Source organism: Sprattus sprattus, assembly GCF_963457725.1.
Source record: "Sprattus sprattus genome assembly, chromosome: 5".
Classification (NCBI taxonomy): Eukaryota; Metazoa; Chordata; class Actinopteri; order Clupeiformes; family Clupeidae; genus Sprattus; species Sprattus sprattus.
In genome coordinates, this window is record NC_137924.1 from 12,129,559 (window position 1) to 12,146,560 (window position 17,002).

General features: G+C 40.2%; 3 protein-coding genes across 3 annotated transcripts; 2 read left to right on the forward strand and 1 right to left on the reverse strand.

Moving 5' to 3' along the window:
• Positions 1–1,058: 1,058 nt before the first annotated feature.
• evx2 (even-skipped homeobox 2) lies at positions 1,059–3,253 on the reverse strand (the record flags this gene model as incomplete). Its single annotated transcript, XM_080839433.1, has 3 exons — positions 1,059–1,676; positions 2,237–2,463; positions 2,842–3,253. The coding sequence occupies 3 exons, from the start codon at positions 3,251–3,253 to the stop codon at positions 1,059–1,061; spliced, it is 1,257 nt and encodes a 418-aa protein (XP_080695559.1).
• An 8,093-nt stretch (positions 3,254–11,346) lies between these two features.
• hoxd13a (homeobox D13a) lies at positions 11,347–12,362 on the forward strand (the record flags this gene model as incomplete). Its single annotated transcript, XM_080839659.1, has 2 exons — positions 11,347–11,629; positions 12,100–12,362. The coding sequence occupies 2 exons, from the start codon at positions 11,347–11,349 to the stop codon at positions 12,360–12,362; spliced, it is 546 nt and encodes a 181-aa protein (XP_080695785.1).
• A 3,371-nt stretch (positions 12,363–15,733) lies between these two features.
• Positions 15,734–16,797, forward strand: hoxd12a (homeobox D12a; the record flags this gene model as incomplete). Its single annotated transcript, XM_080838228.1, has 2 exons — positions 15,734–16,295; positions 16,502–16,797. The coding sequence occupies 2 exons, from the start codon at positions 15,734–15,736 to the stop codon at positions 16,738–16,740; spliced, it is 801 nt and encodes a 266-aa protein (XP_080694354.1). The 3' UTR covers positions 16,741–16,797.
• Positions 16,798–17,002: the final 205 nt, after the last annotated feature.

A 17,002-nucleotide genomic window follows, 5' to 3' on the forward strand; every position in this document is an offset into this window, starting at 1 on the left:
AAATATGTGATCGTTTATAGTATTATTACGGTACCGAAGACCAAAGGAACAGAGAGTCCTATGACAAGGATACATGTATGCAGACCTAAATGCATGAGCAATTTTTCTGAAGTTTGGGCTTGTTCAGATAATCCCATTAATGCTGAGTGAGGGGGCTCTGTTGGGAGTATTATGGAAATATCGGTTTTGATTTAATGAGGTTGCTCGCATAAGCGGAACGTTGCAGGAGAAAAGTCTACATCCGAGTTTCAAAAACGAAAACTGGAAATAGGACTCCACGGTGAAAGTCCTTTCCCCTAAACCCAGGAAACGAATACCACATTTAATACTGTACAATCTACGTGCCGAGAACAATGTTTTTATGTTCAAGGTCTTTTATCTGTCTCGTCTAATGACTTCCCACAGCGGGTTGTTAGTATTTGACAGCGGGTCTCAGGACGGGGAACTTTCGTACAATTTCACATTCAAAGGAGGTCCATCAAGGTATATGATTGGCAATTTTCGTCATAATCTTCACATTATTAACAGCGGAATTGACACTGTAGAACAAGTGCAAATGGTACGCGCAATCCTGGTGGACCAGGGAAGTCCCATGAGCTGCACCAGATTTAGAACAAGATCATTATTCTGAGGTGACATTTCAGATGTTGCTTAAATGGCATATACACTACACTTTCACTTCAGCTATACTAAGAAATGGCGTATTGAAATTATAAGGGGTGAAATGAAGCATCTTTCCTGAACCTTCAATATAGACTGAGAAAAGACTAAACGACCGCCAAATGATGGAGAAATGACTAAACAATTAAAGTTATTAATGAACGTATCAACACCACGGATAGGTTTGTTTCCTGGTTGTATTGGTGTCAATTGTGCGCTGCCGACCACTATATCTCCATTTTACAAGATTACGCCCTGACCCAAATTGAGTGGTTACGAGAAAATAAATAAATAACTCAATAAATAAATGGCAAAAAAAATAAAACGAACAGCATTAAGCAAAATAAATAAGAGTTCAGAGTTTCTTTTGTTTTCCTTCTTTTTTCTCCAGTGACGAGTTATCTGTTAAGAGAGGACTCTTCTCTCTGATCTGGCGAATGCGATGGAACTGAGGTTTTGCTCAGCACCGCAGCCGAGTATGGCAGAAATCCGCTCTCGGACCTCTGGCCGGTCGCAGTGCAGGTGAAGTCAGAGGCGCTTCTTGAGCCCAGGGCACTGGCCGCTTGACTACTGTGACAGCTGAGGCATGCGCAGGGCCCGGCGGCCGAGGGCGCGCAAGCTGCCGCGGCCGCCGCTGCTGCAGCCGCCGCTGCTGATGCTGCTGCTGAGCTATTGAGGCCTGCAGGTGACTGGTACAGTCCTGGATGCCTGAAGCCACACAGCAGCTCCGGGCGAGAGTAAGGATGAGAGAGCGCACGGAAAGTATCGAGAGGGCGCATGGAGGTAGCAAAAGGTGACGAGGCGGCCCCAGAGGCAGCTGCAGCTGCGGCTGCTGCTGTGACGCCAACATGCGGATAGTAGTGTAGAGGCATGTGGGAATGGAAGGGGTATGGCAGACTTCCGGTGGCTGCCGCGTGCGTCATCATATAGGTGTAGAAACTGGGATCTGCTGGATGTGGCCAGGACATTGCCAGACGCTGTCTTTTATCTTTCATCCGCCTGTTCTGGAACCATACCTGCACACAAAACCAACTCTCAACTTTTGGGAGAAACTGGCGGGAACTCAAATACACCTGTCCACATAGAAGTTTTTTTGCATGGAGACAAACGGGTACATTTATGACATGTAGCCTACTAAAAGGGGGGAATTGTAGGAAATTCTAGAGTATTTTAGAATGGAATTGTTTTTAAAAATGCATTCAAACTACAAAGTTGTAAAACATGAAACACAATGGAATTACACAGCATCAAACAGTAGGCTATCAGGTGGTTCGACTTATCTAAAGTCTAAAACTAAATCCAGAGTCAAGTGCAAAACAAATAGCCTAGTTTTATGAATATATATAGAGTCATCACATATTTTAAATAGTTTTTTCCTTCTTATCACATGGCCTGTGTGTGTGTGTGTGTGTGTGTGTGGGGTGGGGGTGGGGGGCAGGGGTGGATCTGTGAGCGTGTGTGTCTTATGTGTGTGTGTGTTAGCATATGCGCTACTGTAACATTGCTAATGTTTCTTTGCGAACAACACACTCTACAACAATGCTAATTTAATTTCAAGTTTACCATCCGTGCTTACCTTAATTGTAGTTTCAGGTAAATTCAAAGATGCAGCTAATTCACATCTTCTGGGTCTTGAGACATAATTCTCCCTGTAAAACTCCTTCTCCAGTCTCCCAATCTGTTCCCTTGTAAACGCTGTTCGGTACCTTCTCACCTGGTCCGCGTTGGAGCTGTTGGAGCCCATACCATTCATATTGGACATAGAGTTGGAACTTGATGTCCCAGAATTACTGTCTGAAAAACCTAAAAATGGGTGCATAGGAGAAGAACGAATTAAAGCAATTCTTTTTTTAAACCGTATTTGAGCTTTCTGATATTTTCTCATAAGCGTTCTCATAAAACAACGCAATAGTATAAAAATGCCAACGACTTTTATTGTAGCTATGAAATGCATTTATTTTTCAAAATAATTATGGATAAAAGTCAGACTAAATTGTACATTTTAAATTGCTTTCTAGATTTCAAAAGAAATTAATTATATGTTTGAGAAATGTGTGGAAATATTATCCGTACTTTTGTTTATACTGATGTTACTAATATTATTTAAGTTCACCTTTCATTTTTAGGTCGCTGAAATGTATATTAAATGTCTATACTAGAAGAAAATGCGAGTAAAGCTACCTTTATTGTTTTCCTTGTGTTCCCTGACACTGCTCGGGGAGCGATGCGATGGACATCCTACTTCAACATCACTGTTAATATCAGACTCTGCAGAAACATCTGGATATAAGCTCATTTTCTTTCTGTTTTCTGAAGAAGAGATCTCCGCGGACGAGGTGTTGTCGTTGTTGTGGTGAGGAGCGAACAAACTGTCGATTTCGAATTTTCCTTTGGTTGGGATATCCCCAAGACTCCCGTGCAGTGAGGCGGAGGTTAGTCTCGGGCTCAGGCGACCACTGTGTTGGGAATTTTCCAGGGCCTCCAGCACCGTGTTTCCAGCAGACTCCGACAGATTTGAGTGCCTCTTCCCGGCTACAGGACTGTGTAGTCCTCGTTCCATCAGAATCATCTCTTTTCTTATCCTCTCCATCATGAAGATTCGCAGGAAAAGCAAAAGTTCCAAGTCTGGTGCTCCGTTGAGTTGTGGCGGGGCTAATCCGCATTCAGCTCTGCAACTGTCTTTAAATAATATAACACCTTTTTATGAGCGAGTCGAAAAAAAGAGCACAGAATGCCAAAGCGTGCAACGAATGACTGCTCAAAATGACCCGTGCATCCTCTATCCAGTCCAAAATGTCATTCATCAAAAAGAGGTTTGCAGGCTCGTGGAGAAGGTGCGCGTGCAGCCCTTGGAATGATCATTTATTGTAACAGGTTTATAAGCAAATAAATACACGCGGGTTGTCAGCTGATGATGGAGGCGGCCTGCGGTCAGACGCGCAGATCCAGGTGGAGAGGGAGAAGAGAAGTGAAGAGAAGAGCTTCTGTCCCTCGCTTGATCAGAGACTGCTTTGGATCGCTCCTGGGTTTGGCCTCTGGGGTGAAATTGACAGTCTGATTAATAAAATGAGCGCGGCAACATTTCCCTCTTCATTTAGGAATATCATTACGCTTTGATTCTCTATTGTTCCTCCCTTCTGTTGTCGCCACCTCCCTCTGTTTTTTTTTCTTTTCTTTTTTTTTGACTCTGTCGATAATTTCACTCCAAGCTGTTTCGAATTACACATTAGTAAATATCCTGAGCACTTTTAAGATACATCTATGACCATTCAAACACAAAGGAAATAATTAAATATATTTAAAAGTAAAAAAACAACAACATATTTTTGTAATAGAAGTGATCACAAAGCAGACGTTTTATTTAAAACGACTGGAATGTATTGCCTTGCCTATATTATATTATCTAAATCAGCCTCATTTTAGTGTAGGTTTCTGTGATAAGACACCTGATTCTATACGACAGACAAAATAATTGAAATCTCTGTTTTATTGTGCCTGTGTGTATTATTTGTCTGTTTAAAAAAAAATACATTGTTTCTTTAGCCTGTAGTGAGGCGATTATGAAGAACAAAAAGCACTTGTTATTATTGAAGAGCTGTTCCTATAGCTACTTTGAAATATTTTGAATAGCTGAAAACGGTCTTCAGATTGAAAAGGCAAGTAAGTTATTTCCCCTTATAGCCTAAATAACTAACATTTAGGTTATAGCCTACACTGTCGACTTTCACAACCATACACCCTGATGAAAAAAAAACAACGCGGAAGTAATAGAATCAGGTATAGCTCTAGTCACAATGCAGAAGTGTCATCATGAATCATAATTATGATGAATTACACCACACGGCTTTCATAATGGGCTCAGAGAAAAAATGCACTTGTAATGCTTATGTTCTCTAGCGGAATTAAGGAATTATTTAGCATACTTTTCTCGCATTTTCTTTGACGTTAAAATTCTCCATATTCCAAATGCAAAATTAATCACGGTAGAGATATTAACTGCCATAATATCAAGATTACAGTGACCGAGTGTGGAATGTGGTGAGGGACTAGCTCGTAATGGCGAGGTTAACAGGGAATGCGAGATGTATCCCTGCTGCGTTCGGCAGGGGAGCCAGACAGAAGCAAGAGGGAAGAAGCATTCGTGTCCTCTGTCGCCCCCAACCGCTTTTTCTGTGTAATACAACAGTCCATTCCTCTCTCAAAAGTGTACTTAACTAATAACTAGGACCTATGTTAGTAAATTGCGTCAGAAGGTCTTTCGCTAGATGATTGTTTTGTTTTGCCAAACCTAGCTTGAACGGTTATTCGCAACTAGTGTTGCAAAATTGTGTCGTAGGCCTACGCCATCGACCTGTAAGCTGACTTTACTGTCAACTAGACCTACATTATTGATGCAATAGGACATTTGTCTAATTAATATGATTCCTGCTTGTGTTTTGTGTAGCACTTGTGTAACAAGGCAAGTTAAGCTTAGAACTCAATGTGGATCTTACAGACATCATCAAAAAGGCCCACTTTGCACCACTTGCAATAAGTGCGACACCTCTGCTCAGTCCATAACTGACCCTGGATTCTGAAAAGGGTGAATATAGGATAAAGGAATCAATATTATGAAATTATATTCAGGATAAGTGGCAGAACATAATTTGAAGAAAAAAAAACCACATTAACCACTCAAACGATTCATAATGGTTATTTCAACAATTGGAACGATTTTACATTGTATAAAGCCATGCCTACTTATTTTATTGCAGACGATTCCTGAGCAAAAATCAGGTGCTCCAATTTCACAGTTGTTTATTCAAATGTGACAGTCCTTACTGCACCATGTCTGAACCACTTTAGTCCGATGTGAGAAACAGACATAGAGGTGGGTTTCCCGATATACGACGTCCCTATCACGGAACCACCGTGGACAAATGGTAGTTGGTGGAAATAAATGATTTAACGTGGATTCCGGCCGAAACCATATAGAGGTCGCAAATTGGCTTCACTGTGCATATATTTCCAGGAAAGTCATGAATGGCACATTACAGCACTCTAGACGTTTTATGTTGCAAATGAACCATTTCTAAAATGTAGTAATGGGTCGCAAGAAGAGTTTCACACTGTGCCACAATATGCAATAACATAACCCATAATCATATACAAGATATACCCTGATCAATTCAGGGCCTCGTTTCCCGATAACGACGTATTTTAACGGCCTACGTGGATTTTGGCTAAGTGTAAAGTTACTACTGGTCCTGACCACTCGTAGAATTCTTCTCAACGAAAGATACACTTAAGCTAAGTGCGGCGTCGGGAAACCGCTCTGTAACGTAAGATCCCTCTTACGACCGATTTTAAGTCCTTTTTAGCGTTCGGGAAACTCAGACAGTTTCCCGAACGCGCACTTAGCCTAAAAAGGACTTGAAATCGTTCGTAAGAGGAACCCTACGTTGCAGACCGGCTTCCTGACGCGGCACTTAGCTTAAGTTTATCTTTCGTTGAGAAGAATTCTACGTGTGGTCAGGACCAGTAGTAACTTCACACTTAGCGATGCAATCCACCAGGGGCGTCGTTCGGCCTATTATAGAAGAAATCCAAACGATGTTTCTGTGTATAGCACATCATGAGAATGTCATTGTTTCACCTGCCTATTCCCATCAAAATAGAAATAAAGAATAGTGAGTATTTGAAAATAAAGATTAGGCTATGCAAAACTAGTGCAGTGCCCGTAGGAATTATGCATTCTGTAGTGTTAGCAGACGTAGAGCTGTTGGGTATGGCAAGACATATTTGCACTCCACATAGGTACAGGTTACACTGAAGTATTATTGTGATGCATGTTTCCTTTTCATTACGAAATGTGTTAATGGTAGCCTTTTTGGAGAGTTACCAACAAATAAAGTTTGAGATTATGTAGTGGATGCAGTTGAATATAGATGTCAACGTTGCTGTCTAAACTATAAACGAAATGTCATAAAGAAAGAAATTATTTAAAATTAAGTTTTGGTTGAAATAGGATCACTTCTTTATTGTAAGGGTAAGGCCCAATCCCATTTCTAATCTCCACCCCTACCCTTACCCCTACCCCTTTGCCCTCGCTTTTTCAAACGGAGGGGTAGTCGAAGGGGTTTAAACTCTAGCCCTACGAATTGGGATAGCCCTTCAACACTTACGTACGTCATCAGTACGCTGCGTCAGCTGTTACGTTACCGGAGAGCGACAGCTGTCACTCACCAGACATAAACAAACATGGCGCCTGCAGCTGTTATTAACACAATGCAACATTTCATCAAACAAGTTTTAAAACCATGAATTACAAAGAAAATACTTTCATTTGTGTGATGCTTTTCCTGCTGTTTCCGACATTTTTAAAGGGACTCGCGCGATGTTTCTTCTTTAATGATCACGGGTTCGCAATGCATTGAGGGAAATCAGTCTACCCCTCCGTTTGAAGTGTGCCCTCGGAAAATCTCCGTTTGGAGGGGTAGAAAGCCCTTCCCCTCTCCCCTACCCCTCTGTCTTAACGTGAATTGGGACAGCCCTACCCCTCCACATGAACGCGCAAAACGGAGGGGAAGGGGAAAGACGAAGGGGTAGGGGGAGAAATGGGATTCAGCCTAAGTGTAGGGTAAGAATGGTCATGCAGTTGGACTCAAATGTAGGTTAATATGTATGTAGCCTACTGTACTGTATGACTTTGATGATGCTACCTTTGACAGCCCACTCTCAGACAGATGTAATAAATGTCCTTACAATGGGAACACAGTTTAAATACTCTGCTGGAGATGGCGTTACTATCCCCGCCCCGAATTTAGTGCATAGTGCACGTTCGATGCACGCATAGGCTAGCTAATTTCACAGCAATTAATGTAAACAGGTTAACGTGACGTAAACAGCTCATAAGAGATACTTAAGAACTCGTGCACGTTGCGCTCGTGCACCTGACTTTAAGATGATGTTCGGGAAACGCTCGTAAGTAGAAAGTGTTATTGAGTCTAGATGTCGCCAAAATCCACGTAGGCCGTTAAGATACGTCGTTATCGGGAAACGAGGCCCAGGCTACTTTGACTGCGTGCATGGATTTCGTTTAATTCTGACTGACCCCCAAAAGACTCATGCATAGGCCTACCTTCAAATCTGTGAAATGTTTTCCCTGCATCACAAAGGTAAATCATTTCATATGTTTGTTAGCCATAATTGCTTGATTTGATTACATTTGAGCCGTTCGTGTAACATGCAGGGTGGCGAGAAGGTGAGGCAACCTGCAAGCCACACACACATCCTGGCGTTGGTACTTTTGTCAATGATATACTTATAAGTATCACAAATAAGAGTTAATTGTGATTGTTAGACACTAAGTTAATTGACAACATATTCTCCTGGGATTCTGTGTATTGGTTTTTCGTCTAAGGGATTTGTATCGATACATAAGACTATCATTTTGTTTGGGCTTAAGTGAGGTAGGCCGATAACAATTGGTAACTATAGCCTACAATTTAAATGCATATATGTAAAAATGATGTAGGCCTACTTTACCAGTTACTCACTGAACTTAAATGTGGATTAACTGTTAATTTCAGATGAGTAAATTAAAACAAGGGGGTATGTAGGAAGGTAGAAGCGAGTAATCTTTGGTCACAGTGACGCAATCAAGCTGTCCATATTAGGAACTCTTCACTTTGAACCACGGATCACGAGTCCCAAACACTCACCTTACATATTATAAGTTGGTCGTTGGAGTTATTCTTTCCAGAAACACTATCTGTTTGAACTTGTGACAACCGAAATTGTGACGGTAGTCAGACAATGACAGTTTCGTGGGAAAAAAACTTCAGATTACGCACTGCTTGTGTAAAATAAGGCTGCAGCATTTTATTTATATATATTGCGCAAGACTACATATTATTGGCAGATTAGATGAAATGCCGCCTGTAAGAATAAATAATATGGACAGTCTGGAAATAACTTGTTTAAACGTAAAATCCCCTGGAGCCTTGTAGTAATTTCATTCGATTATAGTTCAAACCTAAATGCCAGCATTTCGATGTTTTATGTGGGCACTGTGAAACAATACGCTTAGTCTAGAACAAGTATGATACAACCTGTACAATGTATAGAATATGTTTCGGCAATGATCTACATTCTTCTCACTTATTATCTCTACCACTAGATCGAAAACTAAACTTCTGACATGGACTATCCACTAGGTATTTCCCTCTGAACACCCCCTGGATTAGAGTTAAAATGACTATTCCACTGTCTCCCCTCTTCATTGCATGTTGTGGTCTGTCAACAATTCACAAAGAATTGTTGGTGTGACTCGGGGTCCAGGGGAAAACAGCAGGTTGCCACCTTTAGTTTAAGACAGTCGTCTGGTTTCGTTTCCGACTCTTCAAATTAGTCTCGTTAGGAAGTCGTTTAACTTCACAGATGTTAAGCTCCCTGGACTGTTTGTGGCTTGGGGGTTATTTTTGGATTCTACCACACATCCGTTCATGGACTATCTCTATATAAACTGATAGAGCCATCTAGCGATAACACCGTATCATTGCAATTTGTCTAGCTACAAATCAACATTGCAGAGTCACTCTTGAAAGTTTGATGAAGACCTTCCGGGCCAAATCTACTCAAAGGTAGTAGCCTACAACTGTCTATCTTGAACTACAGAGTATTTGTGATCTGAACCTCCCCATTTGAATTTTAAGTTAATGCAATAATACATTGTACGTATACAACTTGCTGGTTCTATCTCATCTTGCATGTTCGGTGCACGTTTAATTCAAAATTAAAATTTGACTTGTAGTCTTAAACCAGATATGCAAGTCAAATTCACCAAAGTAAACATAACACTCTGAAATGTGTATCTGAATAAATACGTCAATAGGACATGTTTTGGCCTGAAAGAAAGGAACGTCAACTTTACTCCATATGGCCAGCTGAACTTTGTGCAACTTAAATGCAACTGAAACGCAGTGTCATGTGTTTTTTTGATCAGTCATTGAACAGGAGACTAAGGAGAGTTCCTTCAGAGCCCCACCTCTGTCTGATGTTCATGTTCAAGGTCAAAATGAGCTCCCAAAACGCTATACTGGTAGGACCTACCTAGAAGTAAGTCGGTCAAATTCTATTGAGGATTATTAAGAACACACACGTTGTGAACAACGGGTGTGTCTCGTAAAATCAAAAGTTACACAGCTGCGACGAAGTTGCACACAATTCAACTGGGCATGGTCTGGTGTGGTTGACGCCCCTTACTGTTATGGCACAAACATGGCAAGTTTGGAGGGTTAAATCCTTACGCCAAACTGCACTATTTAAAAGACAATGTTGCGATGGCTAATAACAGAAAACGTAACGTTTAATGCTTTTAATTTCAATATCATTCCAACGAGATGGATTGTTTAGAGCTGTGTTGGAAAGCCTTTGCACATAAAAACAAACAACTTTAAAGAATGAACAATCTGGCCACAAATAGTTTGTTTTATATAAAAAGGTGACCCTTTTCTCGTCTGTATATGCCTAAATGCCCTATTTAAGGAGGATCTAGAATTCTACTCGAATAGCTTGGGGCCCCACTTGAAGAGGCATACATATTGTAGGCTATGATCGATAGCAACTCTCAAGGCACCTTGTCTGAGAACATGAAAGTCCGATCAACTGTTGATCTAAGGCCGAGTCAGATAGTTTTCCATTGCTAAGTTTCCCTACAGGCTGAATAAACTCTCTAATTGAGTGAAACACCAACTTCCGCACCAGGCGAATAAGATGGTAGCTTAGTTAAGATAGATATTGTGTAAATAGTGAAATTAACATGTTTGATTCAAAATAGCATGCAGGCCTATCACATCCAATCCAGGCATTAATTGGTGAATTATTGGCTGGTGGGTTATCGTTTTTATAATTTTTGGTAGGCCTATTATTTTTAAAGTCTAAAATCAACATAGCCTTTGTGGCATTCTAGTGCCATTGTTTTCTGTACCTACTTTACCTAGAGTTCAGGTAAATAAGACTGGACGCTATCCAATATATGAATCTGTTCAGTTTAGGTCTAAAATGATTATCGAAGAGTTCATTAGTCAAAAGAAAAAAAAACTCAAACACAAATTGCTACGAGCCGAAGCAGAGTGCAGTTCTTGCGTCTGCATTATTTGCATGTCACGTGAGCACAACTGGCCAACCATTTGTCTGGTTGTAGCAGTTGTGTAATTAGTTTGGAGAAAAATATAAAAGGTTATCTGTCATCTGCGTAGGGTTGGCCATATGACCCGTGAAGTATTATAGCGCTTGAGACCAGATAGTCTAGAATGTGTACTGAGGGCAGATGAGAGGTTCTACAGTAAGAAACGGAGAGTATTCCGTCATATAAAAATGGAGGGTTTGGGAGGGGATATACCGCCAATGCACAACAGAAGTTTTTATCCATCTGCATTCGGGGCACACACTGGCCGAACTGCATCAGGAGCGACGGTGTACTCGGTCGGGGACAGATCAAACTCATTCACTCATGAATCTTTCAAGGCATATGGATCCTTGCCTAGTACCACGACCGCCTCAAATACGTCTGTCGCCTTCGGCTGTCAATTCGGCAACAGTTGTTACAGTTGCAAAATACCGCACAGTCCCTGTTTCCAGCACAGCGTGTTGAAACAACCCGCTAACGCATCTCTGAGTGGACATTCAGAAAAATCAGTGGATATGACGGGTTTTCCTACCACTAACGTGCACTGCAGTGAAATCCCAGGGAGGGGTAAAGAGTTTGGGGTTTATCAAGGCTTTCCAGCTCACTATCCACGGATTCCAGGATACATTGATGTACCTGTTGTGCCTCGGAGTGGCCCTGGTGATCCGCGACACGAGGCTGTTTTACCAATGGAAAGCTATCATCAGCCTTGGAACTGGTCGAGCAGTTGGGGAAGTCAACTTTACTGTACGAAAGAACAGAACCAAAACACGCATCTTTGGAAGTCTTCACTTGCAGGTATGAAACACTGCGGTTTTCATTTTAGCCACTACAAAACCAAGAGTAAGTCAGCAAATGTATGAACATCTTCTGAACAAAATATCATATACATGCAGGTAAATAGATAACTCATCGGATATTAGGGTTAATGCGACGGAATATAGGTCCAAAGTGTGTCACTTTAAAACACACATATTCTCGGGATGACCAATAATTTAATGTTTTGTAAGTTCCAACCTTTATTGTACATGTTCTACGTGTATAAATATGTTAACATTTTATTTATAAATGAGGGTTTATGTCTATTGTCCCTGGCTAAGTCAATTGCTCTTCCATTTAAGAAGGATAGCCTATTAACCCATATGTGTAGCTGCAATCACTACACGTTTTTTATTTTATTTCTTGAAGGTATAGAGAAAGAAAGTAATTGTACCTTAAGTTAAATATTATACTCTCACGAAACCCTCTCCTTCTTTTTCCCCTAATAGAGGATTCAACACTAAACCGGCCAGATGCCACCACCTTATACCGCCGTGGAAGGAAGAAAAGGGTGCCGTACTCTAAATTCCAGCTCAAAGAACTTGAACGAGAGTACACCACCAACAAATTTATCACTAAAGACAAAAGACGACGAATTGCCTCCGGCACCAACTTAACCGAGAGACAAGTGACGATATGGTTTCAGAATCGACGCGTCAAGGACAAGAAAATTGTGTCAAAAACAGCGAAAGACTTTGCGCCTTTTTCGTGAAATCCTTATAAAGTTCTCCATGGTAAATGCAGGGTGATCTCAGGGATTGAACTAAATGTATGTTTCAATTATATTATAATTTTACAGAGACACTCCACTTAGCACATTGGTCTGATTCAATTATTTTCGACAAGTGTACAGTTTTGTGTTTTTCTTGCATGGCCATTGGTGAAGACATTTTTGAGAAGAAAGAAGAACCCCTGTTCGTTTTTCGGTAACGTGCGTTTAAAACCACATTATTTAAAAATTATATTTCCACCGTATCTGTGTTGAGCTGTTATTTACAGGCTACCCAATTTCAAGTTGTGAAAAAATGTTTGAGTGTGAGCCAGAGAGAGATGATGAGTAGACGTGTGTGAATTAAAGACAAAATTAATTTGACTAATAGCCTACAGATTGATGCTTAATTTCACACGAAGATGATGGGATGGTGGGCTATGATATTGCCTATCTACAGCAAAAGATATTAAAACATAAGCATATAGTATGTTTTGGTCACAGTCTAAACAGTAGGCCTAAATCGGCTTCGAAAAACGAGTCAACATTGACGCTCAGAATAGTGAGATTTTGTAAAAACTGTAACTTTAAACTTTAACTTTAAACGTTAACTTTAAACTGTAACTACTGTAATTTTGATATAGACATTATTATACAGTAGCAATTTTGATTTGTAAGGTCTGGTCTTGTAAGAAATCACATTTCGAAAGGCCTCAGTCAAATAAATTTAGATCTTCATCTTTGGCCCACTTCCACTTTAATAATGATATATATTTTTGTATGAAAATAAAAGGCTTTGTCATAGTTTTTACAAGTAGTTCGCTTCAAATTAATCTAGTCTAATCATTAGCCATAGAGCTCTTAAATCCAGACAAGAAAAGTAGCCAAGGCAAGGGTTGAAACTGGGCTAGCAATAAGTAGGTCAGTAAAAAAAAATCCCCCAAATTGTAAATGGTTATTATGCATCAAGAACAATGCAATAACTGAAGCAAAAAGTTGTTGTGAAATTTTACGTCTTACCATTGACCTTGACATATTTTCATGGTCTGCGACCTTGACTGGAATGACGCTCATGAATAATCAAACTCTCTCCATTCATAGGCCGCTTTCGCCACCTGCTGGATCAAATGGACAATTACATAGACTCGGACTGATGGGGAGGCATTTCCTATTTCAACTCATTTTTGAATAAGTTACATTGCAATCATCGGTGGTGGTAGTGAAGTCTTATTTTTTGAATGAACCTAGTGCTTCCTTACTTTATTCTACACTTAAAAAGGATCCATGGAGTGTTCTAATACTATCAAGGATACGGAATATCCCTTGCACTGGCACTGACGGAGTCGGAAGACGTCCGAATGCCTGCAAAACTGACAAAGAAACTCCACGACGGTAGTGTTCAAATTGTTTTCCTATTAGAGGGATTCAGCCTTATATTAACACATTTCATCCTTATCTCGTTAATCCTTTCTTTTGAACGCAAATTACAATGTATGCCTTCCACCTATACACATTTGACTTGGTTTTAGTTATATTTATGCACTTGGACTTAAATCCATGGTCTTCCAGACTTTGAACTTGAACTAAGCCTTATTAGAATTTACAAGGTATATTTTGGACTACCATATAGAAAGGGCAGCTGGATCCTCTTGTTTGTGGATACAGTGAGTCAGACAGAAGAATCTCACTTTGGTTGCTTTCTTGAATTTACTAGACTCGTAAAAACTCGCAGTCCAATCTGCCCCCTCTCTTTTTCCCGGAGACGCATGTTAACAGTTGTCATTTTACTAACGCTTCCAGGAGGAACTCTTGTTATCTCTACTGAGAAACTTTAGAGAGACCTGCAGAAGGTAAGAGGTCATTATACGTATAGGGTGATTTGTGTGCAAAGATAGGTTATAATATCGGACATTGTTAAAATAGTCTTTGTCTGAAAGCCTATTTGTTTTGAAATGACCACATCTAACCTTCTAACTGCTTTAACAGATAATGTTTTATCACTGATTTTTTTCACCAATCTGTAAATGTTAAAAACCCCTGTGGTTAACCAGCAAAAGTCCTTTGGTGAACTTGCAGTGGTATAAACTATATAATCTATACTACTATAATAATCGTAGTTAACAATCCCACTAAACAAATGCATTTGTGTCATGGGTTCAATAATCCGTTTCTTCTTATGAGCATAGGCCAAAATGTAGTGGTTTGTATCGTGCTTTGTAATTCATCACCTTGCGTTTGGTCAGCCGAAAACGAACCTAGTTATTAGGAGCATTAACATATTAGGCCTGCTGAAACATACAGTTAAAAAATGGATTTCACACATTCCCGACCACGACATTTGTTAATTTTCTCAAGAGGTTGGGAAGAAAACATCTCCAGATGAACATGCCATTTCAAGAAGGTAGATATTAAAGAAATGAATAACCTACTCCCCATGAACTTTACCCTGCTGCTTAACCTCTGTAATTTCATACACGTTCAGTCCACATTTTGTATATCTGTGTGGGCTTCTGAACGCTTCCTTCTGTGTGACGTTCTTTTACCCGCAAATTTGAACCTAAACTGTAGCTTCGATAAATACTATCAGGCAAATAAAACGAAAAATGCCTATTATATGTGTTCGATACGTAGGCTAGCTCTTGCAGTTAAGTATCAAACTAATTTTATGTATGGTGCATATATGAGTTCGAATGTTATCGAATATTTCTAGCCAACAACCGAAGCGGAACGCCGCAATTACTGCAACTAGGCCTGGTATTCTTATTCCTGTTTTTATTTTTATTTTTTCTGTTGCATTCTACTGTGGTCTGTAGAGAGACTGGACAAAAGAAAGGTCAACAGCAAAACAACCAGATTGTGTGTGTGAGCCATATGTTTTTGTCCTCCAACTACATTTTAGAAGCTACCGATACAGCCCCCAGGTATGGGGATACATTATCATACTACTAAGTACTGGGATACATTACATCATCTCTCATCCAGTTAGATTTTATAAAGTAATGTAGGTTTTTTTCATTTTTGTTTTTCATTACTATTCGTCTGTTCCTTTTCATCGTAGAGGTCATGATCTGTTTTCTACATATTAATGCAACATACAATGCAAAGCCAGTCATTTATTATTAATTCATTTATTTTCCTGAGTTGAACTAAACTCTTAATCACCGCCAATATGGAATATTCTGCTTTTAAGTACAATACACCTATATCGGTTCGATCGGTTGGTCACTACTTTGTGTCAAGGCAAAGGGCGGAGCTGAACAGCATGTTTAGCATATCACGTGATGTTGCATGGCCAAATCAACAATTACCCTGCTTTTATTCTTTAAGTGTAACTATAAGGTCTTGTAAGAAGCGTTTTAACCAACTCTTCGGAGATGTGCGAACGCAATGTTCTCAGTTCTGGCTATGTTGGTTCACTGCTGAATTTTCCTTCTCCGGACTCTTTGTATTTCCCAAATTTACGGAGCAATGGAGCCCATCTTTCCGGACTTTCTCAGATTCCCTACAGCAGAAGAGAGGTGTGCTCGTTCCCGTGGACTTCCCCAAGTTCGTGCACGGCCCCACCACAGAGCCGCGCCTTTAATGGTTATTCTCAGCCGTTTCTGACAGACTCAGTGCCTCAAAATACAAACCCAAACTACAATAAAGGATCGTCTGAAGAGCATTTGAAATATTATTTCCAGAATGCACATCAAAAAAGCGTGGAACATAGACAAGAGACATCGTTCATCGGTGAACACGGAATGACTAATTCTGCTAGTTCTAGCAAGTACGAGTTATCTAACTTGGACAGACGGTCACAGAACTCGGCTTCACACACTGAACTGAACTCAAGTATGCAAGTAGCTAGCGATGGTGTGAAGCAATCGGTCAACTCACTTGTCCAAATGCAACCATCCTCAAGTAACACAACACCCAGAACATCGTGCTCTGATGGTATGCAATTGTTTCGTTTACTTCTCCACTCCCGATTATATAAAGAAATATAAATGACGCTCACACGCAGAGTTGAAATATAATGTAACAAATGTGAACCTTATCTAAACTCTGAGGCTCGTTATAAGCCTTTCAATTCTAAACAAAAACAAAAAATACAGTTTCTAGTTGCTAATTATTAATAGTTGCATATATGTTTTTTCCAGGTGTGCCTTGGTGTCCATCACAAGTGAGACAGAGAAAAAAGAGGAAACCCTATACAAAGCCACAGCTGGCTGAACTTGAGAGTGAATTCTTGTTAAATGAATTTATAAACAGACAAAAACGAAAGGATCTTTCAGTCAGGCTGGACTTGAGTGACCAACAAGTTAAAATCTGGTTCCAGAATCGTAGGATGAAAAAGAAGAGACTTTTGATGCGTGATCATGTGTTTGCATTGTACTGACTGCGGCGAGACGGCCTGTAGGTTGCCTTCGGCGGGCGCAAAGGTCACAGGCGACCGGATCAGACGTATCTTCACCACGCCTGGAGGTCACAAATGTGTAGAAAATGCTCAGATTATTTAATGCATATATTATATTGCAAATTTTATATTTATTTTCCAGAATTGCTGTATGTGAAGCTCTGTTTGTTAACTGAAGAAACGTCTAGGTGGTGTTAGGAAATACTAAGGGCAGCATGCCATTCAGTATGCATTCATCAAATTA